Consider the following 25,252-nt stretch of genomic DNA (forward strand, 5'->3'; position numbering starts at 1 on the left):
ATTGTGCCAGGTACATTATAACCACCCCTATCGGTCAGTCTATTTGAGACTGATAGCCGACAAATGATTAAGATATTCTGGGAACTTAGAATTATTTCACTTTTAAATTATCGGCTTTTGGTTTGTTTTGTAGGAATCAAGGCTATTAAACTGTGAGAAAACCATCTCTTGGCAAGCTTCACAACAGTATTGTAGATTTGGGACCTTAGCTAGGTCATCGTTCGGCCACTAGAACCAGCGCACTTAGTGTGAACCATTTTATCACATAGTCATTATCACGAGTCATTATTTTTTCAATTCTGACCAATGTACAAAACACAAAATCAAAACTTGCAAGGGAGTTGTTAAATGTACCGCAAGGGAGCAGTCTGCAAGCTTAGGACCTTTAGATTTTGCGTGGGAGAGTGGGACAAACGGTGCATTTTATGTGCATACGCATACAAAAACAAGAGTGAATGCTTTAGCGAACTTCCCGGACTATCAGATACCCGTTACTCAGCTAGTAGAAATGCGATCGCAATATTTTATAATTTTTCTTTGATATCGATAGAAAATAAAAATAGTTGGCGTGGCAAAAATTTTTTTTGGCAAATCGATATAAGTATACAAGAAAAGTAAAGTGTGGGCTTAGTAATTCTGGGCGTTAGTATGGGCTTGGCAACTGGGTCAACTTGCGCTGCGTCTATGTCTCTAGAATCTGTATACTTTGACGTCCATACGGACGGCCAGGGCCAGATCGACTCGGGTATTGATCCTGATGAAGAAAATGTATATACTTTCTATGGTCGACACGACCGTTCGCTTTGATGCATTACTCACATTGAGCCATGTCATCCACAAGAAAATTTTATGCTAGCAAGTTAAACTTATTGCTCCTCATTGCTAAGGAGTATTTCTATATTTGTGGCTGGAAATTCCGGAAAATAATAAATTGTATTAAAATTTACTTGTAGAAAAATGTTCATCAAGGCCGAGAATAATAATAATAATAAAAACACATACATTTTTTGTGTTGCAGATTTTATTAAGGTAATAACTTGATACTCGACCAATAAACTTATGGGTTGTCAAGGTAAACATACATAAACTCAAAGAATAATAAAACTATGATAATCAAAGTTGACTCGAAATAATTATTTCTAATTAAAATTCACTTTTTCTTGTTTCGTCTCTTTTTTTTTTCAGACCCGTGAAATCTTTTTTTTGTTACACAAATGCGACAGAACCAATCGTCGTTGTCCTTCGGTGCAAAGGTTATACCAACACAAATCCTAAAGTAAAAGATTTTTAAGTAAATTATAGTATAAAGTTGGTTCAGCACAATTATACCAATGATACCAAGCGTCGCAGCCGTCACAACCAATCATAGCTGATCCATCGTCGACCTTTCCACAAGCGGGGCAAATCCAAATGCGATTACCCTCGGCGTCAACATATGACGATGGACGACTTGATTCAGCAATTTGCATTGCATTTGCATTTTCTTCGGATGTATTTAATGGAGAACTACATAATCCACTTTTTGACACAGTTCCTGTACTGTTGCAATTGGCTGGTACAAAGTTGTTCATGATCGTATTAGGCGCCAACATCAATTGTTGTGGTAACAAAACTGAACTAGCCGAAAGCGTGGAAGAGGCAGCATTACTGTGACTAGGGTTTGATAACCACCCGGCAGAATTAGATGAGGTTTGACTAACAGGAAGTTGGACGGTGCGCACAGCCACTGGGGAAGGTACAGGCAACACTGCCGTAGAACTGTTTCCTAAATGCAGTGTTTCAGCTGAAATAACATAGTTCTTTTAAAATTTATATAAGTAATCGAATAACTTCGCCTACATTGTTTGTTCTTAGGCGGGCCGGTAACCAATGGAGAAAAACGAGCAAGCTCCGGAGAATTATCCCGTTCACGCTTCTTATTTTCTGAAGACAAAATCGTGGTTTGCTTTAGTTTCCCTGCATCTGTCATCTCTTTTTCTGAAGACGAAAATAATGTAGATTTTCCACTAAGTTTCAGTGTAAGTTTTGGTATTTGATTTGGAGACATTTCACTTGTGGCGGCACCTAACGATGGACTTATTGTCATGGAACTTGATTTCAATACCGGTTCATCGTTGTTAGCTAAAGGCACCTTGGTAAATTCTTTTGTGTCATCTGGTATATGGACTAGAATCTAAAATAAGAATTGATTAAACTATAAATTTAACATTAAAAGATTTTGCTGATATATGTGTATAGGCTAAAGTCTAAAATAAAATTTTTAACAACTAAAAAAAAAAGCTTTAATAGATTTTGCTCCTATATGTAGGATTAAGATGCTATTGTACCTATACCAAGCTAAAGGCTTCGATGTTAAAATTAGTTAAAACAGTCTTTATAAGTATTAATACAAATTTGGAATATTATGCATACTTTAATTTTGGTTATACGGAATATGTTCACAGCATTCATGATTTTAAAAAAAGTTTCCCACATAACTTTCTATTTTCAAATGAGTTCGTGTACATATCGCAAAGGTTGCTTTTCAGCTTGGGCGTGACTACATATCTGATCCAAATACCACGACCCGAATACAATTTTTTTTTGTAATTAAAGAATTGACACCAACCTGCTTATCTTTATCCTTTTTCTTTTCTTTTTTTTGCTTTTTATCATAGGCCTTAATTTTTCTGTCGGATTTAAAAAATGTCAAGCCAATCTGATCCGTTTTCTTTGATTTGTCCTTTTTTTCTTTTTTTTTTTTATTTTTCCCTTCTTTCACCTTCTTTAGCTTTTTGTGATGTTTGCGAATTTTCGGTTCCAACGACGTTAATCCAGTTGGTGTTATTGTAATATCTTCGTAGTTAGAAAAGGTTGACAAAATATGGTGGTCTTCTGAAACTTTGATTTGATTCGGTATGGTTCCACCTAAGCTACTGAATGGTACTATTTTGGAGGAATATTCCGAATCACTCATTCTCGACAGAGGAATAAGATCTGCTCCCCCAGCTAAACTAAATTTGTCACCTCCCATAAAATTAGGCAAGTTAAATTGTGGAAATGATGAATGTGGAGGTGGCGTGTGGGTTACGCTTTTTACATCGGGAAAGCTCTGTTTAACAAGATTTTTGAATTTTTTAAGTGGTTCGTTAGTGTTTAGAGACACAATATTCCTTAGATCCATTTTGGATTTTTCTTCATCTATAGATGTAGCTGACGTTAACGAGGAAGAATGTAATTCTGCGAAGCTGGTTTTAACATAAGTTGGTGATGATATTGGTGTTTTTCTTTGAACCATCATCCTGTTGTGCAATGATTCATCAGAATCATCTGAAACCTCTATTGGATCATCAGGATTTCCAGAAGCCTCCTTAGCCAGTTTCGTGTTTATTTTACTTGTGGCCTGTGCAGATGAGTTTTCCAAGATTGTGCTGGCACAAGATACGCTTTTACCTAAAGTTACAAGTAAGTTATTTTTATATTAAAAATATATTTACCGTTCAACTTACACTCGGTGAATTTCATTGAGTCGGGCACCAATGGAGCAACATTGCAGTAGTTTCGATCCATTTGCAAGCCAGTTTGCATGGAAGATCGGCTCAGAAATTGATCAGAATCAGTAACTAAAAATTATTTTTGCTAATCATTTTAAATATTTATATATATCGGTCGGGAAAGAATTCACATATATATATATACAATATACAAAAAAATAATTTGATATATCTATTTTATGATAAACGCAAATATTTCATATTAACCCACCTAGAAGCTGCCCAGTACCACTTCTTGAATGTCTAACTTATACCTATTTTTAACATTTTCTACATTCGGCCTGTATTCGCATCTAATTATTACAAAGGGAAATTCAATGGTCGATTGCATCAACCATTAAATACTCCGTGCTCAGATTAGTATTTTTGGCTTTAATGAATGAAGACATTGCCGAGACTTTTATGTAAACATTATATTCTTGGAGCTGTAATAATTGGTAATTGGTATGGTAAAGTTAAGATTGTCCTAATGTCGTTGAACCTAAACCTTTCCCGAAGGGAAAAGTTTCAAATATATCGGTGTCAGACGGAAAAACAAAAATTGGTGAATAAAGTGAGAACAAATTTAAAAATTGTTCAAAAGTTTTGGCGTGTTAGTTTTGGTCGGTTTGTGCGCGTACGAGTGGGCGTGGCAACCAGATCGATGAACATTTACAAGACTAATAAAAATATGAAACAATATTACATTTTGCACAAGTGTCAGTTCTGGGCGTTAGGGTGGATGTGGTCCCTAGAATCTGTATGCTTAGTCCCAACCTTCTAGCTTTTTATAGTCCCTGAGATCTCGACGTACCTACGGACGGACAGGACAGGCTCATATCGGCTATTGATCCTGGTCAAGAATATATATTCTTACTGTACGAGTAACGGGTATAAAAATGACTTATTTGACGTACCATGAGATTCCTTAATTGGTAGACATCGAACAGTATCCGCAACTGATTCTTCTGTTCCAGGATAATCTATGAACGGTGAAATAGGTACTCTGTTACCGTGATTACCGAAGCCAACTAGACCAGTGACTGCAGGAAAAAGCCCAGGTCCAGTAGGAATAAGACCAGGTCGTGGAGGAAATTGCAATAGAGGAAGCAACGGAACCATTCCTGTTTGAATTCCAGGGTAAATTGATGCATTTGATAAAGCTTTGGAAACAGTCACAAATTTATCTGAACATTGTACATCATTATTTAATTGTGTGGCTCGGTTAGAATTATTCAGTGTTGATGCCTTTTCAGGAGAACAGCTTTTGTCTAATTCCATTACATTTTCTGGTAACGATTTGTACTTTTTCCTGTCCTTTTTTTCTTTTGCATACAGGTTTGACAAAAAATTATTCGAGGGCTGTTCGGCATTACACAAGTTGAGAGGTTCTGTTGGCGGGGAGACGTTTAAAGAACTTTGAGATATTATTATTGGAGATGGTGATAGAGGCAGTGTAATAGCTTGACTTGACTTTTTTCGTTCGACCGCATTAATTAAAGATTGCGATACAAAATTTGTTTGTTTTATTACATTTTTCCCTCCAGGTTTGCGACCTCGCTTTTTTGGCTTTGACGAATCAATAATTGACATTTCAACGCCTTCTTTAGTTAAAGGTATAGTTCCATCGAATATACTGCAAGGGTTGATTTTCATACTCGAAACGTTTTTGTTTTCAGAATTTAAACCAAGTGAAGGTGTAGGAGTTATAGTAGTCCCCGATGGAAGACTAATTAATGCCGGAGTGGACATTGTGCTTCCAAATACAGATACCCCGGTTCCAGGAGGTATTGAAGTCGCCCCAATATCTGGACGTGGAGTACGTGGCTTAGAAATTTTCTTAAAAACGTCCAATTTACTTCGTTCTGGTTCTGATCCACTTTTTTTTTCTGACAATAGCACTTGCGTTTGTTGAATTACAGATGGCTGCACTGGATAAATTGAATTTCGAAAATTATTTTTAATCTGGCTTGTTACTGTTGGCGGCTGACTAGGGATATCAGCTTGTAAATCATTTTCAGTATCTGAGTTAGCTTTTATAGCAAGGCCGCTCGTAGTTTGAGAATTCTGCAAAAAGTGTTTTTCGTCGATGTCCAGTTGAAGATCGTTTTGCTTAAGCTTGGACTGCTTCTTAAATATTTTTTGTAAATGTTTTTTATTTGGATCGAATGATCCTCGGTTAAAACGTTTTTTTAATTTTCTCATGTTTTGTATTTGATTACTTGAGGTGTCACTTTGGTTCTTTGAGGTTTGTTTATACATTTTTAAAGCCTTCCGCTGGGACTTTTCCTGGGCTTTTTCAAACGGATTAGTTAAAAGTTCGCTTTGGCTGGGTTCGCATATTAAATCATGTTTCTGTTTTTTATTCTTCTTAGGTGTTCTAGCAGTTAGCATCGGATGGTTGTTAGACGCATACATTATTGAAGACTCTGAATGTCCACTTGTCAATAATGCGGCATTTTGTTTGAAGATTTTAGTTTCTGAGGTAATGGTTTTTCGTGGATTTACTGTTGTGTCTCTGTCAGAAAACGCCAGTTGTGGAGATTTTTTTAACGAATTTACAATTATCGTAGGTGAAAAGGGTGCATCCAAACCTAAAAATTTTTCTATAAACACCGATACATGAAAATTTATTAAACTGTGGTATAGGGATAGGTCGTACCAACTATATCCGGTATGATATCTTCGGGTAGCTTCCCTTCAATAGCTGGACTTATGAATCCCCCTGTTGTCATTACCACGCTGCTCATTTCGCGGACTGAGCGCCCAACGTCCAAATCAAAGGCACTCGACCGGAAATTTATCACAGCATTGGGAGAAATAGAATCGATGTGCTTGGCGCCGAACTTATCAGCCGCGTTTGTTGAATTATACTCTGCTTTTGAGCAAAACTCTTGCTTTTCCGAAAATTCCTTTTGAACATCGGCTGGCATTTCACGCAGTTCAGGGTCCTGCATTGGTGGCAAGTATTCAAATATGTAGACAGGTCGTGTTAGAGTTTCAGCGCTTCCAGGCTTAAGGTAGTTCATGTTTAGAGTTTTTCCGATGGGAAACTGCGGTACATCCCGGATGAATCCAACAGGCTCGACATTACCTATGTAGTCCAATAGTTCTTGAACATTTATGCTGAGATTTTGTATACTTAGGCGTGCATCCTTAAGGTTCGGCTCGATCCGATTTGCTAAATTAATAATATATATACTTGTCAATTAATATTTTTATAAATTTTATCCAATCAAAGCATTTTTTGTTTGGTTTTAATAAGAATTTTTTGAACTCATAAAAATAAAGCTATTAAGTAACATACCAAAAAAAATTAAACAGAAAATAAGAGAGAAGGCTTTAGACGACTTTCTCAACTATTATTACTTTTCTCTTCCGCTGGTTGGAGGAATATGGAAGATGGAGATATATCTCTTGGCACGATTTTATAAATTGACAAGTTAAATAATAAGAACAAAACCAACACGAAACTTGGATTTGTGGGCGCTATGTATTTTATATTTTAATATTTTTTTTTTGGTATTTGCAAGACAATTAATAAAATAATAATTTTCACAAAATACAATCTACATGCCTTCATAACTTTTGAGGTTTTATAATCCCGAATCCCGAGATTCCACAGCCACCGCTCTTATGACTCTCGGCGCTTAATCATAGCGAGGAATCAGCAAAAAATCATGGATCTTTTATTTCTATCCGAATGATAAGCTGATGCTCTTAGTCGCCGAGCACATGGCCTTCGTAGGAACACGAACTGCTCGCAGAAGCGATTTAAATTTTTCGTAATACATTTTTATACTAATATATTTTACTTGAAGCCTAATCGAACATGTGAACCCATATTCCAACTCAACTAAAAAGAAAGTGCCTTAACTCAAACGGACAAGAAAATAAGACGGCCAAGAGTTTGGAATTTTATATTTATTTGTATGTATTCATACTTTGTATTAATTTGTATTAAATCATACGCATAACTTAAATAATAAGCAAACTAAAATGAAATTTTTTTAATGATAAATTAATGATTCATTGATTATAATGATTCCGAAGACAAAGTGATTACTTATTAATGATAAATTAGAGTTCATTTGATTATTTATTGATGATCTTCTTTGATGATAAGGTTATTTGATGCTATCTTGATGATACCTTTCTTAAAGTTACATCGATGATAGTTTGGCATTAAACATACATTAATGTATAGGCAATGAAAAAGCAATAAATATTTCCCTCTTCAAAAATGAGCTATGATTAATTGATTAAAAAGCGGTGAAAGGGCGAAGAATAGAGCGAGGATTTACCCGTTAAAATGCGCTTGAAAAGCGGTGATTAAAAGCGACGAGTTTACGCTCTTTTACCGGTGTTGATGGTTTTTTTTAATAGCGATGATTACCTAAGCTCTCGAAGTTTTTGTTGAGCGGTGATTTACCGGTGAAAAATTGATGGATGGAAATGCAGGGATGATAAGATATACATATACATATATGTGTATGTATGTATGTATACTTTATAAGGCTAAAATCTTTCAAATTTCATATACTTTTCATTGAATTTCTTTTCTCTACAAGTAACGGCTATAACTACTCATGGTTTTTTGTTATCTTTGATAAATGATCGGTTCCCTTGGTTTGACGGTACCACTTACCGTGCTCCATATGTCCATGCATGTCTCGAGCGAACTCCTGTACAAACTTCTGCAATATGTCTTGCAACAACTCCAAGGGTGCACTCAGACTGCAGCTGTAACCAATAGTTTGCGTTATTTGCGCAACGACAACAAGGGCCAAATCTGAAGCGTATCTGTCTGCCATCATGTTCATTCATGAGGTACACCTTCTTTCGAAAACTTTGGAAATGCTTTGAATAGGGTTGACTGTCCACGTACTTCCCCACTTGTTATTGAAATTAATTGCCTTGGTGTCTACACCATTATTAAACGAACTACAATCTGTGGATGTAAGGTTCACGATAACTTATCGATTTAGTGTTTGATGGGAAATATATCGATATTTGGGGTATGCCAAAAGTAGTAATCATGGGTTTCAAACAAACTCAATTGCTCAATACTTAAATATCAAATAGATACTTACCAACAAAAACAGACTGCAACTTTTTATGTGGGCTTAAATTGATTATAAGAGCAGATAAAAGGTTTGCCGTCGGAATGTTCGCTGTTAGTGTTCAAATAAGGTACAAATTCTGAAAATAAGACGAAAAAACGTTCTAGTCGTTCTATTCTTTAAAAAAGATATTGACCGATGGAAATATAATTGGGGCTTGTTTAATATTAGAGTGCTCAAATGCAGAGTGAAACGAGAGTCTACCTTGTTGTTATCCGTAAAAATGTTTTAGCCTTCCTAGGAAAAAGCAAAAAGACATTATAAATGGTACTAAAATGTTAACAGCATCTGAAGTTATATTTATTGTGGAAAGAACATGATGCCCAGAACAGCTATGAAATTACCGAGTGCCATATAATGCTAAACATGTGTATAGAGATAATTTAGTGGAAAGAGGCTATAATGTATAATGACTTTAAACTAGTGATAGAATACTAGTTATATTTTCGAGCACTTAACAGGAAAATAATATCTTAAGACTTTTAATAGGTTACGTATTGTTTTGAATATTTGTTCTAGTCGAGTATTCACATAAAGAAACATGCGAACAGATCTTCGGCCATTAATATTTTATAGAAAAGGGTAAGATATAAAAAAAACCAATATATGAACATATCTGTTTATATATGTGTAAGTGTAATAAAAAGTTTTATTCTACTTAAAGCTCAAATCCTTTAAACTTTTCAGACAATTATTAAAATACTCAGTATAAGAAGATCTCCTTCAACATTGATCTGCACAACGTTTTACTTCTTTTTTAATCCAATAAAAACTAAGAAATGCAACCATTGAACTCGAGCATTGATAAAGCAAAACATTTTTTCGTAGAGAGCGGGATCTTGGGACCCGTTAACTTTAAATATTCGCATGACATAATTCGGAAGACGTCTACCATTCACATTGACGAAACTCTTAAGAATCAGGTAAGGATCTGATTCCCAACGAATACACGCTTGCACCTATGTTAACAATAATAGGTGTATAGGTATTTCCTTACTACTAATAAAGATTTCATATGCAGTCGGTCAATTATCGAGCAACTGTTAGTCCGTCTGTCTATCCATCTGAACGCTGTGATCTCGGGAACTATAAAAACTCGAAAGTTGATATTAAGCATGAAGATTCTAGTCACACACATACCCATGAGCTCAAAAAAGCTGGGGTCGGAAAAATTGAATTGTTGTAATTTGAAAGCTGGAATCGTTTGCCCATGTTTGGCCGCAAATTAGTTTTTTTTTTGCCCACGTCCAGTTCTTGAGATCTAAATTTTCGAAAAAGTTTCAATAAATAAAAAATTGACTTTTTTCATACGTTAAAATAAATATTTTAAATTAAAAACGTTTGCCCATCCCTTAAAAATATCTTTTTCGTGTTCCCACCTATTAAAACTAAATCTGAACATATGTATGTAATAACTGTAAGTTGTGGCGCCAATTCACATGTTTTAGGATCGGCGGACAGAAGCACTTACTTATATGATGATAGTGAACATACATATATATATATATATATATGAAAGTTCATCAACACACTCCAAGTTCAAGAAAATTCTGGAATTAAATTACTAGCATGAAATTTATCAATTTATCAAGAAAAATGTATGATTTGTAAGCGAATATGTATATATTAAAAAAACATGTAGCGGACTGCGATCTATGTATGTATGTATATAGCGTAAATACATGTGCTTGTTAAATAAGAGCTTCTGTCCGCCGAAAGATGGCAAACGAAAATACCTAAATTTAAAGGATGGGCACACAAAAAAACTAATTTTAAAGGGTGACCAAAGGAAATTATTTATCCGCAAATAATGTTAATGCGACTTTAAAAAAATGTTTAAAAAATCAATTTTTGGATTTCCACAATTGTTTGAACTTTTTTGACAACTTAGATCTCAAAAACTGGTCATTGAAAAAAAAACTGATTAGGGCAAAAAATGGGCAAACGATTCCAGCTTTCAAATTTCAAAAATTCGATTTTCCGAGCCCAATTTCTTTATTGTAATGTAAGCTAAGTTTCAAATAGATGCGGTTATCCACATTCCGAATTTCATTGTTTTATAACAGTAAATTATTTAAAATTAAAAAATAAACATGCGGGATACCTATGCATCTCCTATTGTATTCAAATGTGTACATGAATGCATGTATGTGCAACACTTTTTAAATACAGATACGAAAAACATCATTGGGTATGCGATCGAGGGTATTTAGCGAAAATAATTCATTAAACAGTTTCGACGATACACTTATAAATCTTCAAAACGAAATCTATAACATAAGAGATTCATTAGTCAATGGAGAGACTAAAATCATACTTCTCCGCACTGAAATTGGCAAATTAAAGGTAAGATATTTTATTTCAGTTAAATAGGCCATTAGGACATAATATATTTAGTTTATATATAATATTTTTACGTATTTCCTGGGTCATTAAAAACTTCTTAATAGAGTTTATAATTAATTAGTTGAGGACCAACACCAGAAACTTCACATTTACATATATATATATATATATGTATATATATATACTCTTGATCAGTATCAGCAGTTCTACGCCAACTTGTTCTTGAGTTTTGGGGTAGTTTTAAGCCGGAATGGCCCAGATCTGCGCATTATATCACATAGCTGCTGCACCAAAATATTATAGAAAAATGTATATCGTGACTATCATTTTTTAAAGAAGTTTATTAATATTCGTTTGTTAAAATAGTCGATGGAACAAGTTACCGTTTATCTAAGAGAAGTGCTCCCTACAAAATCTTAAAATTTAAATTAATAGACTCAAAAGTCGTCTTCTACAACACGTACATATACACTTTCTTGCTTATTGATTTTACTCTCACAAGCAAGTGTATACAATGTATGAAGAGAGCGGAGCAGCGAAAAAGCATTTCTTAAAAAATGATTTACTACTTTATGGGAAAATAATACAAATTATAATGTGTTAGTTGTAAATAATGTTAAATGTTATCTTAATTTAATTTTATCAAATCTTTCAGGAGTCACTACAAGCAATTATGAATGTACAGATGACGGCTCTTGATTCCTCTGATGAGTTGATCACGAAAATTAAAGCTTCCACACCGAATCTTTGTTTATTTTGCACACCTAATAGATTTATAAAAAGATCGCAGAGTTTCAGTCCTTTTAACAAAATCCTTTTTAACAAAAATTAATATTAAGAACAAATTTTGTTAAAAATACATATTTGTATTAAATAGGTATTATAATTAGGTATAACACTGATACTTAATAATCAAAAAAAATACACATTTCAATTTAACTTTTATATTTGGTTTGCCTTGTTTTTAAGAACAATTGCTGCCAACGCTTTATTATTAAATGTAATGTTACACTTTTAGAGTATAATTTTATCTGTTACTTTTAAAATTATAGCGAGTATATACAATAAATAAATAACGTTTTTATAACATATTTTATATTCTTAAATAAAATTTAAAAACTTATTTCTATAAAAATCACTTTCAAGGTTCAGGACACACAAAAATTGCACATATTCCGGAAATTAAAATTACGATAGGCTCATTGAAAAAAGCTGTAAAACTAAATAACGAAGTATAGATTGAAAAACTTGGAGCATTTTATTGCAGAGGTTATTATATATAAACAAAAAAATTTCAGTTAAGTACAGCAATGTGTCCTAATCCATGACTTTTAAATTACGTTATTCTAATTTATATAATAGAGCAATCGGTCTAGGCATCCAATATTTGTGTTTTCACAATTCTTATCTTGTAAATATAAACACCATGTTTAGGTTTGTGGAAATTATCTTATGAGTTTTTTTTCTATTAAATTAAGTAAGCCCGAGGACGGAAATTATATTTAAATGAAATGAATGGCCACAGAGCATACAGAGCGTTGGGATATATTGCCATTTGACAAACAAAAGTTTGTTTAAATATCTAAATTGAGTTAGTATTCCCTTGCAACTGTGAAGGTGATGTACAGGCCTTCCCTGAAAGTGCATTTAGATATATGTATTCTTCAGCAACAGAGTCGATCTAGCAATGGCTGTCCGCTGTGAGCTTAGAAGGTCTACATTCAGCACCAAAAATAAATTTTTGGAACCAAAATGCATGTTAGTATCCAATTTTGGAGCTGGACAAAAATCTATTAGGTTATAATTTGGGTAAATCCAAGTGTTATTTTCGAACGCGTATAAAACCTATTGTGTCCGTTTATGGGTAACATAAATGTTTAATTGAAAAAGGCAAAAATACGACATTTTGTTTCTAGCTACAAAAAAATGCTGAAAACGAATATTGAATATTGACTGAATAAAGAACTTAATTGCCAATGTTTCTACTTGTCACACAGCTTTTATACTTAAACCACCATGATGCACTGCTCTGGAGCCTATACATACTTTACTTAGCCTGAAGTTATACGATTAGTCTATATTATGCCTGTAACGACGAAGACGCGCACTATTTTCAATTTTTGGATCCCCCGGTGGTGGTGAAATGGTGCATTTAGGGTGTAGGTCAGCAGAATTTTCACTAGTTGTAAAATTATTTACTCCTGCGCTTTTGACGACATGACCATGTCCAGCTTTTTCCGCGCTCATTACAGTCTCGTTATCATCAGAATTTTCAAGCATTGCATTGGGAATGCCACGGGTTCTTAAAAAATGTATATTCAATTAGAGTGCATTACACACATACATTATAAGGACATACCTGCTAGAAGTTCGAGATCGAGGTCTTTGGAATTTAAGTGGCAATTGTGTTGGGTCCGTGACATACTTTCCTTCAGTTGATTCTCTACGCCGACGTAAGCCTAAATCAATATAAATCAAATGAATGCGGTGATAATTCATGTTTTGGCCCATAAATGTAATGCACGAGCATACCAAAAGTGTGCTCGTGACAACTCTTTTATAGTTATATAAATAAATCACATCACCACCCAAACAACCTGGCACAAGACCTGCTGGACTCCAGTCAACGCACCAGGAGGCTGCACCGATCCCACCCTTTGGACCTCTCTGGGATTAGACACGCACATTAAATTAAATTATATACATACATTATTATATACATCATACATACAATATCGACAGTTATTGTAAAGTTTCGCAACAAATTATGTAATCCATTAATTCTCTACCGTTAAGTTTAGTCCTCAAATTTAATGATTGTCCGCGAAGGACAGTTTTAAATTAATACATCCAAAAAAAAAAAATAAAAAATCCGTGCCCAATAGGTCTCCGAAGTTTTTTCTATTAAACCCAATTTTTATAAACCCACTATAAACCCTTCCATTTACAGTAGACACGTAAATCCGTGCCCAATAGGTCTCCGAAGTTTTTTCTATTAAACCCAATTTTTATAAACCCACTATAAACCCTTCAATTTACAGTAGACACGTTTAGAAAAAACAAAAATATAATCCATTAGTATTATTATAAATAACCCAATTTTGTAGACTATATACAATTTAGGATGTGAAATTATACGTGAAGATACGTTAATAATTACATAATAGGTTTATTTACGAAAATATTGAAAACAGCCATAATTTACAATAAAAGTATGACAAACCTGGTGTAAGATCTGATATATTAGGAGGGCATTCTAAAGCAATGGAGTAAGTGGTTTTCCGAACAGGTATAGTATCCATTACAGAATAAGTCGTATCAGACTGTGGATGGTAAGGGATTTCCTGTGGGACGTCTACGGACTCAAGTGTCTTAGATGCACTTATAAATTCAGCACCTGCCCATGATGCACATTTTGATTGGCGTACTGGAATTTTGCTTGGATTCAACAGCGGAAAATCAACTCCTGACTCATTCTCGCCGAAACCGTCAGTGCTGCCTTTTTTAAATTGAGTTCTGGTGGCAGTGTTTCCATTTAACTTTAGTTTATTGACCCCCCCAGAATAGAGGCTACATAAACTAGCTCCGATTCGCTCTTCGGTGACATCCCTGCCCGGTGGTGACATAATTTTGCTGATTGCTTTTTTTGGGAAAGTTATTACGGCAGATGTTGCCTCTATTTCATCACAGTTATTAACGGCTTGATCAGAATGGTCGTGTCCTTCATTAGCGGTTGGAGTATTTTTAACAGCTCCCATTGCATCATAGTAAACAGAATCATCCGGATGGGAGGTATCTGTTTGGGGAACCAGAAATGTGTTATTCTTCTTTAAGAGACAAATTTTATAACTAATTGGAAAATAGATCCAAGCAAAGCTATATTAACAAAAGATTTGATTTTAATATGACTCAATTAAAAAAACTTTGGCAACTTAAAAATGCTGCTGTGAATACGTGATCTAGTTGATAATGTATAAATAAATTCGTAAGAATTTTACGACTTCGAATTGAATTCGCAAAATCGGTGCTACGGTTTTCGAATTCTTATTAACCAAGGGCAATAAATAGTTTACTCAGTGGTCTATTGATGTTTATTCCACATCACCACAAGATCATCTGCCACCTACTTAGTTTATAAAAAATATTTTTTTCTGAACCCACTTCAAATTTAACAAAAAAATTTTGCTGTCGGCAAGATGTTATAAATACGTCGACAAAAGTACGTTTACAAAACATTCTGATAGCAAAAATTTTTCAAAAATCAGGGCACCTAAAAACGAAATGGAGGAAATATTACGATTACCGGAGCATGCCTGTATATCATTGGGTTTCCTAATATCTATCGATAAGTCAAAAACATTTTGGCCACGAACAAAACACAAACCATTAGTCCATATAGATTATATTAATACCCACTACATTTTAAATAGGTAAATTATTTCAACAAATTGATTGTTGCTAGGAAAGCCACAAAGATAATAACAATGTATAATTACCTTTGGGAATAACACGAATTTCTAGTCGCCCACTAATGCAACCGTGGTTTTCCTGGATCACAGATCCTAAATCTAAGTTTTGTTCTTGGCATGCCTTAGTCTGTACTCGCCAAGGCATTTTAGCGTCCTCAGCAAGCATTCCGCCGGAATTTAGTTTCATTTGTAGGTCGTCAAAAATATCGTTAAATGAAACATTGGGAAGGCTGTTCCGATGTCTCGATTTATCTATACTGTCATTCGTACTATGTTGAAGTGCTGAATCATTTTTAAAAGGAGATGGTAGTATATTCCTTAAAACCGACGAAGTGCTGGGCCTAGCCAAATGAGTGATTTCCGAATATGTTTCTCGCACACAGACATTCCTCGCAATATCCATACGATATACCTAAAAATTTAAATAAATATAAATACATTACCCCCAGGTTTTTTTTGGCAAAGTGGTTAATTAAATTTATGCTATCTTAAACTAATTTACTTAAAATGTCTTCCGTTAAGGGTAAAAACAAAAAAAATTAATGCATGCAAATATAAAAATATTACCACCGGTAGAGATTTGTTAAATATGCTTACTGTGTCATCAAATGCGGCTTGTTGCACAGCCGGAGGCTCCAAGCCTTTTCGTAATACATTACCCATTGCAGGCTCGGACCAGCAGTTTGGTATGGAGGTTCTCAAAGCTTCATAATTCTCAATTCCAGTTATGTTTAGTGTGTACCTATAATGAGCACATTTTATTTCATAGCTTATATAGTTTATATATAAAACAAGAGGGAACACTATAGTCCAGTTCCCGACTATCAGATCAGATCGTTCCTCAGTGGAAGTTAGAACGGGAAATGTAATAATTTTTCTGACATATCAATAGATGTTGGAGAATATAATGAGAAAAACTGACGATTTGAAGTCGTTAGAGTGGCCGTGGCAAAAAGTTTTTGATCAAAGCGAAAGGAATTTACTAGGCTAATAATAATATGAAACAAGAGAAAATGCAATATTCGAGTTCCCTGACTATCTGAAACCCGTTTCTCAGCTAGTGTGAGTGCGAACGCGAAATTTTATCATTTTTCTGTGATATCGATAAATATTGAGGAATAAAATAAGAAAAAATTTAAAAATTGTTCCAAAGTGTGGGCGTACCCTTTTTGGCGGCTTTAGAGCGTAATAGTGGGCCTAGCAACATTTTTTTTCAAATCAATAGAAATTTACACGACTAAAAAAATTATGAAAATATATATAACAAAAAAATACTACTATAAAATACATACAACAAGATCAATATTCGAGTAGTTCGTCCGTATCAACACTATGATCTGAGAAACTATAACAGCTAGTAAGTTGAGATTAAGCATGCAGACTCCATAGACAGACGATGCGAATGTTTGTTTCGCCGTTAATAGATATCCGTACGTTTCACAGCACATGTTGGGAACGGAATTTGATTTGACGTGATCTTAACTTCACTTAAGTTCTATTGTGTCACCTTTGACATAAAAATGATTACTTTTTATATGTATAAGACTTACCTATTCGGTCTCTCCTTTGCTTCGGCTGGAGGATTAATTAATTTGCCTGTATCAGCGACGACATTTTGCGGAAATGGTTTGGCTTCAGTTAAGGGCAATGAAATATCCAGTTTAATCAATTGCTCCAAATTGGGTTGCAACTGTGAGGCAAAATTTACTTGATATATTCATCACGTGTTTATTAATTTACAACAATCAAAAACATGTGGCAACATTTTTCATTATATTCGAATATTATGAAAAAGGCTTATATACGAGAGACATTTTAAGTATAGTATTTTTTAGTCTTCAAACTTACCTGGTGTTCTCTATTCCATTCGTTATCCGTAGTATCCTCGGAATCATCGAACTGACTCTTCCATTGCGATGCCAACGTGAGAGCACCTCCTTTGGTTACTTGCTGCAAAGCTGAAACGTTCTCGTCGTCTATTAAAGCAAATTGGGTGACCGAATGGTCACCTGCAACGCTACTTCTGGCAGTGTTGCTTCCGTTACCAACTCCTCCTCCAATTGCCGACCCACTATTAACCCTTTGACTTGCCGAGGAAGATGGCCGTAAATTTGTAGAGGTTGCAGAACGGCGATTAATCGGCGGCATGGCTGCCAGTCCAAAAATTTGACCATGCTGGCTGCCAAATTTTGTAGACGTGCTGTTTATACCTATTGGGGCAGCATTGGTGGTGGCAGCATATGGATCTTGTTTTCCAGTTAAATCTGACACTTGTTGGCTATGGCCTCCACCCGTTGTTAGATCATGTACACTCATTGGCGGAGCTGTTAGCACACGTAGTCGCCCAAACGTAGATTTTTGTTCCTCCGTTGACCGATTGACTTCAGAGGTTTTATCGTTTGTTACTGCCCCTGTCCTCTGTATGTGCTTACTAGTAATCTCTGGTGAATTATGTTTTTTTATTTGCGACTTTTGATGCTGTTCGATCCCGCTTAAGGAAGCTCTGCCAGCCATGTCAGTGTCATTTGATTCAACGTTCTTTTGATCAAAAACACACTTTGCAGCAATATCAACATTATCACACTCTCCATTTGGTTTCATAAATTTTGTCGGTCCCCTCTCTTCCAGCTTCGTATACTGTAAAAAATGTAGTTTAGAAACACCAGGAAAGGTCCAAGGGCGGTACCGCGTATGACACTACACGATAAACCCTAATTATATCCGTTACTCGTAGAGGAATTCTAAATATGCTTGGTCGGTTACCCCCTTTAATTTACGTGCAACGATTATAAAAATGACTGGCAAATCTTCCACTATGACTGTAAGACATATTAAGCAATTTAAGTGTGAACTGTTCTTTCGGGAAATGTTGTTTCCTAATCCATAAATGAAAAAGTAGATTTGTCAACATGATGTTTGTTTACAATGTTTATCTTCATATGGACATATTAGTTGACACCCCAATACGAAGTAATTGTAATTAATTATGAAAAACATCCCTTCCCGTTTGCGGTTGATAGTTCTTTGCATGAAATGCTGAATGTGGTAACATTACCTGTACATCCTCTCTTTCAATCATTGATGACTTGATTGGTGCACTTTGGATATTTGGTATGGCTACTTGGGAGTTTGTTAACGTAGATGGCTGTTGCAGTCCTTTTGATGTGATATTTTGATTATTTGCAGTATTACCATGTTGTATCAGGGCTTCGCCAGATCCTTTTACTGGCTGTGCCAGTGAAGTTGCATTGCAGTTTTTATCAACCTTTAATATATTACAATTTTTTTTACCAAAATCCAATTCTGATTTAGCTTTGCTTCACTTACTTTTTCTTTTATGTTAAGGGGATCGGTCGCAGTTATATGAGCGGTTTCGATTTCGGCTCGCTTTCGTATCTGTTAAAATGGAGAGAATAGATAAAGAGTCAAAAGAGGGAGGATGTTGCTTTCGGCAAGCCAAATTAATTGAGCCGTTTTTCTTAAAACATTTAATTCGCACATAAAACAAACACACCTATTAGGGGAGGAAGAATTACTATATCTCCATCAACTCAAAAAATGTGTAATATAAAATTTAGTTACGACTAATCGACACATTTACAAATAATTTAACTTTTGATTCTAAACACTGGTTTTAAAATATTTAGTTACAAGGCTAAATATTTGCAGATATGAGTAGATACTAAACATTCTTTAGCGCTTCAATAGAAATTGACAACAAAAATAAAACAATCGAAAATTTCGAAGAAATTTTTCAAAAGAGTTATGTAGAAATTGGCAATTGGCAATCTTTTTCAAATGTGTGTGCGTGGCAGTTTTGTGAGGCTCTTGGCCGTTAGCGTCTGTTTTCGGAATCCTAGCTCCTATAATTCCGTTTATGCGAATTGAGCTTTGTTGGCTTTTTGGGTTCACACGGTGTGCATTGCTTATATGTAATAAGCCTGAGTACCCCCTATAGAATGTATATGTTTATTCATGGTCAGATTCCCCTGCACAGACGATCTAGTTGATAAATCTATCTGAGATCATTCACGACAATAAAGAGTTTGTCCAAAGTTACAATTCCCACTTAAATCTCCATAACGCGAACGCATGAACAAATATTTGTAAGACAAAGACTGCTAAACTGTTGAAAATATAGGTGTCCTTAGTAATATTGCATCAATAGAAAATTTTAGTTTCGTATTTTTTAGTTTTGCGATCTACTTTTGACTTGGAGCTGGTACTGCTGGTTTTTGATACTAGTTTAAGATTCAAAACATTATTACTACGCAACAACCCATATTTATATAAAACAATAATTAAACATTTTTCAACGAAATTTTTAAAATATTTCGATTCTCCCGAAGTGTCTGCATAGTGCAAATATGTATGTAAAATATATGTATGGCCGTTACGCATCTTCTTATTATAATGTCCTTGTACCCTCTCGAAGCTCGCGGTGCCCTTGGTCACAACGTGATTTTTCATCATTAAATAAGTGAATTGTAAGAATATATAACTAACGGACTTATACGTAATATACACAATATTTACTGTATTTTACTTATTTGCTTTGTAAATATCGGCCAAACCAAATTATAAAATAACTTACGTATTCGGTGCCACTTGCGTTAGATGCTGCCACCGTCATTTGCGTAATATTTCCGTGCATATAATCGTTTTTTATAGGAATTGATGGATTGCCTGTTGCACTTATGTTTCCAATTGCAGTGGAATCCACTTTTTCCCAGTCATATGGATCCGACTCTTTGACCCCACGTCTTTTCATACACCTCTCGAACAAGCCAATAAGCATCTATAGATGATTAAATTTTATTTTATTGTATAAAATTATCTTTTGGGATTATCTTCGACTTACCGCGTAGTCTGGGCGGTCTGCATATGTAAGAGATTGAATGTGCTCCAGAAATTGCTTCAAATCAGACGGCAAATGCTTTAACAGTATTCTGTGGTCATATTTTTCCTTTGTCAACCCAACTTGTTCCTTGTCTTTAATTTTTCGCCATGGCAGCTGCCCATTTACAAACTCAACGAGCATATAAAACAATGACCACAGATCATCGTGGCGTCCCATTTCTCTATTTCGGTGCGCATTAATAGAAGCATAACGAACCGTGCCGCGAAAACCTGCAGCAGCTCTTGGACACCGCACTTCCCCTGTGCCAGTGGTGTACTGACGCGCCAATCCGAAGTCAAGCATATAGACGCGTCGACAATTATAAGGCAAACGACCCACAGAAAAATTGCTCTAAAATGCAGAAGAACAATTATTTAGATTTTTTGTTTGACCACCCGAAAATATTGTAAACATAACAAAATTTCTGCTATTACCGGTTTAATATCACGATGAAGAAATCCCACTGAATGGATGGACTCAATGGCCTTTAAAATTTGTAACCCTAACCTAAGTGTTGTACTAAGCGAAAATGCGCCTCGCGGCTGAGCGCGTCGGAGTTCAGCTAAATTCTTTCCTTGGAGCTGCATCACCACATAGTTAAATCGATCATTCCGCCCACATCCGATGAATCGACATACGTGCTCCTTTCCCTGCAATTTCTTAAGAACTGCGACTTCCATTTTCAGCACCTGCTTAGGCTGGCGGGCGGACTCTACTTTAAGTGCGACTTGTTCACGGGTAATAAGATCTTGACCCTCGTATATCTCTCCAAAGCCGCCTCCACCAATTTTACGGACAACCTGCAAGGTATACAATTTAAATAAAATAAATACATACATATATCTAAGTCAATGTGTGGAATTATGGACGCCTATGTATGTACGCATTAAATATAAAACACACCTTCCAACGCTCCTTTACAACATGACCTGGCTGCAGCAAATCCTCAGAAGTCATCTTGACGGACTCTTTCGCCTTGACGTCTACCAATATTCCGTCCTTTTCAGCGACTGCAACCTGATTTCGGGGTTGATGAGAATACGAATCGTGAGCAGGGAGTTTAGACGAAGGAACCTTAAAGGTCACGCGGCTTCGAACCCCTAAGCGGTTGTGTTTTGCTGGCAAAGTTGCTGACCGCTGCAGGACATTTGGGTATAGAAGCTCCCCTACTGCATTCAAGTCTGCATCCGCTTCTGCGATTGCGGACGGGCTTATCTGATGTAGAAGACGGGTTTGCAGGATGGCACCAATGAGCGGCGGTGGTTTAGATGGGGGTGGTGGGTAAAGCCTCAACAGGTTTTTCTGGCAATTGCGGTTAGGATTTAGGTACTGATCTTGATTGGAAGAAGGCTGACATGATTGATTTCCATCGTCGGGCGCGGATGCATTTTCGTCGTTTCTAAAAAAAAAAATAAAGGCATTGCATTGCTTAGCCATATCTAGAAAATCCACATAATACAAAAAACAGTGGGTCCATTTGAACGCATCTTTAGAGCGACTTACGGAACGCATAGTAAATGCCTATAGCCCAAATCATCAGTTGACTATAAACGGAATATACAGATCATTTTGGGCGCTCTAAAACGCAAAAAAATATTTTAACAGGCACAGTTTAAGAAAGAGCTAGAAAAACATCGATGAAAACATCGATGCATGATTTTTCATAAAAATCGATATTCAAAATTATTCTTCTTTGTGCCCATTAATGTCGGATAACGAAATTTCTGCACAGATTTCTAAAAAGCCTTTCCTTAAAGTTGTTGTTTCCCAAAATTGTACATACATATCTTCTAAAATCTCAGATCTCGTATATGAGCAGTTCTAAAATTGTTTAGGATCCCAAACAAAACCAACAGTATTATGTTTTAAATACAAAAATATATTTGTGTCAGATAAATACCAATAAGTAAATAAATAAAACTGATACAACGCATAGAAAACAACGATGATATGTTTAACTCCCATACAAACAATGGAATTCGAACATTTTGAGTCTCGTTGTGTTTCCTATTGATACTATAGCACATAAACGTGCTATTACTTTAACATGAGCTATTTCGATTAGTCGGTAGTTTTTTGTTAGCAAGTAAAATTTTGATGGTTTGGAAATCTGACGAGAATTGTAACATACATACATACGCAACTATCAACAAAACATCGGAAACATCTCAAATATTTTTCACTCTGGGCGAACAAAATTAGTATACGCATATACCCAAAAATATGTCTCATTTTACACAATTGCTGTTTCTTTGAAAATCAAAAAATCTGTAAATAGGCATAACGGCAACGCTGGTTCTTCATTCGTTATGTCCGCGTCAGCTGTTTAGGGATCTTATCTTCTTCTTATACATCAAGAAATTCAGAACACATTTCATTGTGACTTGTAAAATTTCACCAGAAGTAAACACCATTGTAAACAGTCCCTTAAACATAAATAATATGTGTATTTGGGGTATTCCTTTCCGTCAATTTCGTCAATGAGGTTCTTTTTTTAGCTACTACTTTTTAAAGTGTTGTTAAGCTGTAACAAAAAATATTCCAAGCCTATAAAGACATTGAATTTGCATTGTATTTAAAAATGTTGCACAATCATAGAGGACACCCGTTATATTAATCTTTCTAGCACATTCAATTTGTCGACTTAATACAAAGACGGTAATCTACATTTACATCTGAGCCGGAAATGTATGCACAATAAACGACAGGCATATGGAATTTTATCGATTTTCATGTAATGTGTTTTATAAATTGTAATTCCCAGATATAATATTATTTTATGTTGTCTTGTAAAGCCTTATACAGGTGCCTAATTATTAGTTTATTCGGCATAGAAACAAAATAAGTTACTTCCATCATTTGAAAAATACCTTTTCTTTGAAATTAGTACTTTACACAACGTCCAATGCTAATTGGTAAATCGTGTAAGATATGACCAGAAAGTGAGGATTTAAAACTAATAGCCTTTCCAAAATCTAGCTTTAAATGGTTATTTGCTCCTTACAATGAAACAAAATATCTGTACGTACATTTTATATTCAAGGAAACTTCTGTCCAAGTTTTGTGTCTCACAACTCACCGCCTAAGTTGGTGGCTGTTAAAACTGGCTTTTTTTCTAAATAAATTTATACATACCAGGAGAATGTGGAATCTACTTGGAAAAATGTGAACTTTAAACGAATTTATTTATATTTTATTGAACAAGTTAAAAAGTATTCACAAATATTAATCGCTTTCCTATGGAATTTCTTTTATTGGCGGTGTATAGCAGGATGAAGCACATGCCAACTTTTTTTTGACGATGTTTAGCTTTGCTTATTTTATTCACACACAGTACATGAACATAAAATTACTAACTTATAAGATTTGTATGATATTGTATATTTAAGAGTTTTCACGGAATAAAATGAATGTATCGATTTTTAAGCTTCATTGAGCTTTTCCGTCCAAGTAAAGTTCTCTGTTAGTTGAACTCAAAGCCAGCTGACAAAAAATAAGCTCCCCTTCCTGGAGGGAATTGCGCATGCTTTCTGCAGTATCATGCCGGTACCAACTTGACTCCAGCTAATAAACGAATAACAGTAAAAACTTCAAACATGACATAATAACATTCTTAGTTTATGCCATGGATAGAAGGTCTAATTAGAGCTGCACGTATGTATAAAAGTCAGCGTTTGCAAATAATTTTATAAGTAGAATTTTCAAAAACATAAATAAATAAATTGCCAAACCCATGCTTCTTCTGGTGAATTTCAACATGATCGCAGTGCTTGTGAAACATGTAATACATAATAATACAGTCAGTCATTTTATAACGTGTAACGTCGTTTGACGTTACAAAATTTACTTGTTTGTATTAGGTTTTGCAGAAAATTACTACGCAAAAGTTATATAATACTGAAACAAAAAAGGGATCTTTTAACTTTCGATTTCGATCTTTTGTTTCCATATTTAATGATTTCTTCGAAAGGCAAAGACAAAACAGTTCAAACGTGTAATCGTAGTATACATGGAATATTATATTCCTTTGTATTAAGTATCTATAAAACAGATAAAAGGTTAAATTTCCAACTATATAGAGTATACCAATATATTAACAGGACCGATAGCCGAGTCGATCTAGTGCTGTCCGTCCGTTCGTATGAAAGTCGAGACCTCGTGAGCTATAAAAGAGAGACTTGTAACAGTGTAACACTCTAAGCCCTATAAAAATGTGTCTTGTACCAATTAGCTTTTGCACAATTTAGAAAGCTTCGCGATTTAATTATAAACTTATAGGCAAAGCCCCGCTTAGGACCGATTCTATTTGAGTTCATATATATAAAGGGCTTTCAGAATTTTAGAACGTTTTAAAATATATAAATTCATTCATAATTTCACCGATAGAGTTAGAAATAGCTGCCGTTCTAATTCAATACTTCATACTTCAGCTTGTATTTGTGAAAGATTGAATTTTATTATAACGGCGTTATATTTTAATACCATCTGACCGTCTGGCATATTAAGAAAATTCATCGCAATTTATAAAAAACTAACAGCACTGCTTTTTTTCCTTCACTTGTTATGTTCTTACTATAATATTTTTAGTTTTATTTTTCTTACACATATGTTAAAGAAGAGTATGAGTCCAAAACATACCTGAGGTACTCCTGCAAATGCATGCTGGCCAAATTCTGTGCTGTCCTTAAACTTGGATATCTTAGAACTTGAGTTTAATGTGTTTTTTTTATTTTCTAAAATATGGCAAAACTATCAACCTAAGTAATATAAGTATTACTTAAAGCAGCCGTTATGATTAACTGTAAGATAGAATAATTTATGCATGATATAATCGTTTTTTGTTTATAATTTTAATGCAAAAGTACTTTAATTTGACGTAAGCTGTATTTTATTCTGTTGCAA

At 34.8% G+C, this 25,252-nt stretch overlaps 3 protein-coding genes across 7 annotated transcripts; 1 reads left to right on the top strand and 2 right to left on the bottom strand.

Annotated features, from left to right (window-relative positions):
- Positions 1 to 1,005: 1,005 nt before the first annotated feature.
- LOC117146242 (transcription initiation factor TFIID subunit 3) lies at positions 1,006 to 8,473 on the bottom strand. 3 transcript variants are annotated; one of them, XM_033312160.1, is made up of 8 exons: positions 8,161 to 8,469; positions 6,175 to 6,693; positions 4,430 to 6,118; positions 3,489 to 3,602; positions 2,609 to 3,432; positions 1,840 to 2,173; positions 1,330 to 1,783; positions 1,006 to 1,271 (listed from the first exon to the last, which is right to left on the bottom strand). In XM_033312160.1, exons 1-8 carry the CDS (start codon positions 8,333 to 8,335, stop codon positions 1,151 to 1,153), a joined length of 4,230 nt encoding a protein of 1,409 aa, XP_033168051.1. In that variant the 5' UTR covers positions 8,336 to 8,469; the 3' UTR covers positions 1,006 to 1,150. The 3 variants fall into 3 exon arrangements, with proteins under 3 accessions (XP_033168051.1, XP_033168053.1, XP_033168054.1); XM_033312162.1 differs by lacking the exons at positions 1,006 to 1,271; positions 1,330 to 1,783 and having other exon boundaries at positions 2,126 to 2,194; positions 8,161 to 8,471; XM_033312163.1 differs by lacking the exons at positions 1,006 to 1,271; positions 1,330 to 1,783; positions 1,840 to 2,173; positions 2,609 to 3,432 and having other exon boundaries at positions 3,509 to 3,618; positions 8,161 to 8,473.
- Positions 8,474 to 9,065: 592 nt separating this feature from the next.
- Positions 9,066 to 12,429, top strand: LOC117146237. The gene is given in 5 exon segments (XM_033312145.1): positions 9,066 to 9,217; positions 9,323 to 9,558; positions 10,808 to 10,981; positions 11,637 to 11,753; positions 11,756 to 12,429. Coding segments are annotated over 4 exon segments (468 nt in total). The 5' UTR covers positions 9,066 to 9,217; positions 9,323 to 9,414; the 3' UTR covers positions 11,789 to 12,429.
- Positions 11,916 to 25,109, bottom strand: LOC117146236 (tau-tubulin kinase homolog Asator). Of its 3 annotated transcripts, XM_033312142.1 has the most exons (14): positions 24,989 to 25,108; positions 21,254 to 21,749; positions 20,785 to 21,150; positions 20,312 to 20,701; positions 20,045 to 20,248; positions 18,778 to 18,846; positions 18,506 to 18,715; positions 17,299 to 18,087; positions 17,001 to 17,140; positions 16,048 to 16,192; positions 15,478 to 15,862; positions 14,205 to 14,777; positions 13,341 to 13,440; positions 11,916 to 13,283 (listed from the first exon to the last, which is right to left on the bottom strand). In XM_033312142.1, exons 1-14 carry the CDS (start codon positions 25,009 to 25,011, stop codon positions 13,052 to 13,054), a joined length of 4,122 nt encoding a protein of 1,373 aa, XP_033168033.1. In that variant the 5' UTR covers positions 25,012 to 25,108; the 3' UTR covers positions 11,916 to 13,051. The 3 variants fall into 3 exon arrangements, with proteins under 3 accessions (XP_033168033.1, XP_033168035.1, XP_033168034.1); XM_033312144.1 differs by lacking the exon at positions 14,205 to 14,777 and having other exon boundaries at positions 24,989 to 25,011; XM_033312143.1 differs by lacking the exons at positions 16,048 to 16,192; positions 17,001 to 17,140 and having other exon boundaries at positions 24,989 to 25,109.
- Positions 25,110 to 25,252: the final 143 nt, after the last annotated feature.

This window comes from Drosophila mauritiana, chromosome 4 (assembly GCF_004382145.1).
Source record: "Drosophila mauritiana strain mau12 chromosome 4, ASM438214v1, whole genome shotgun sequence".
NCBI lineage: Eukaryota > Metazoa > Arthropoda > Insecta > Diptera > Drosophilidae > Drosophila > Drosophila mauritiana.

Excerpts from the sequence above, each read along its gene's own strand:
- LOC117146242 (XM_033312160.1), bottom strand. The coding sequence starts at position 8,335 with ATGAACATGATGGCAGACAGATACGCTTCAGATTTGGCCCTTGTTGTC. Across the intron at positions 3,603-4,429 it reads ACCAATTAAGGAATCTCATG|TTACTGATTCTGATCAATTT; the intron begins GTACGTCAAATA and ends AATAATTTTTAG. Across the intron at positions 1,784-1,839 it reads CCCGCCTAAGAACAAACAAT|CTGAAACACTGCATTTAGGA; the intron begins GTAGGCGAAGTT and ends ATGTTATTTCAG.
- LOC117146236 (XM_033312142.1), bottom strand. The coding sequence starts at position 25,011 with ATGCATTTGCAGGAGTACCTCAG. Across the intron at positions 18,716-18,777 it reads CCCTTAACATAAAAGAAAAA|GTTGATAAAAACTGCAATGC; the intron begins GTAAGTGAAGCA and ends AATATATTAAAG. Across the intron at positions 18,088-18,505 it reads TTGAAAGAGAGGATGTACAG|TATACGAAGCTGGAAGAGAG; the intron begins GTAATGTTACCA and ends CATTTTTTACAG.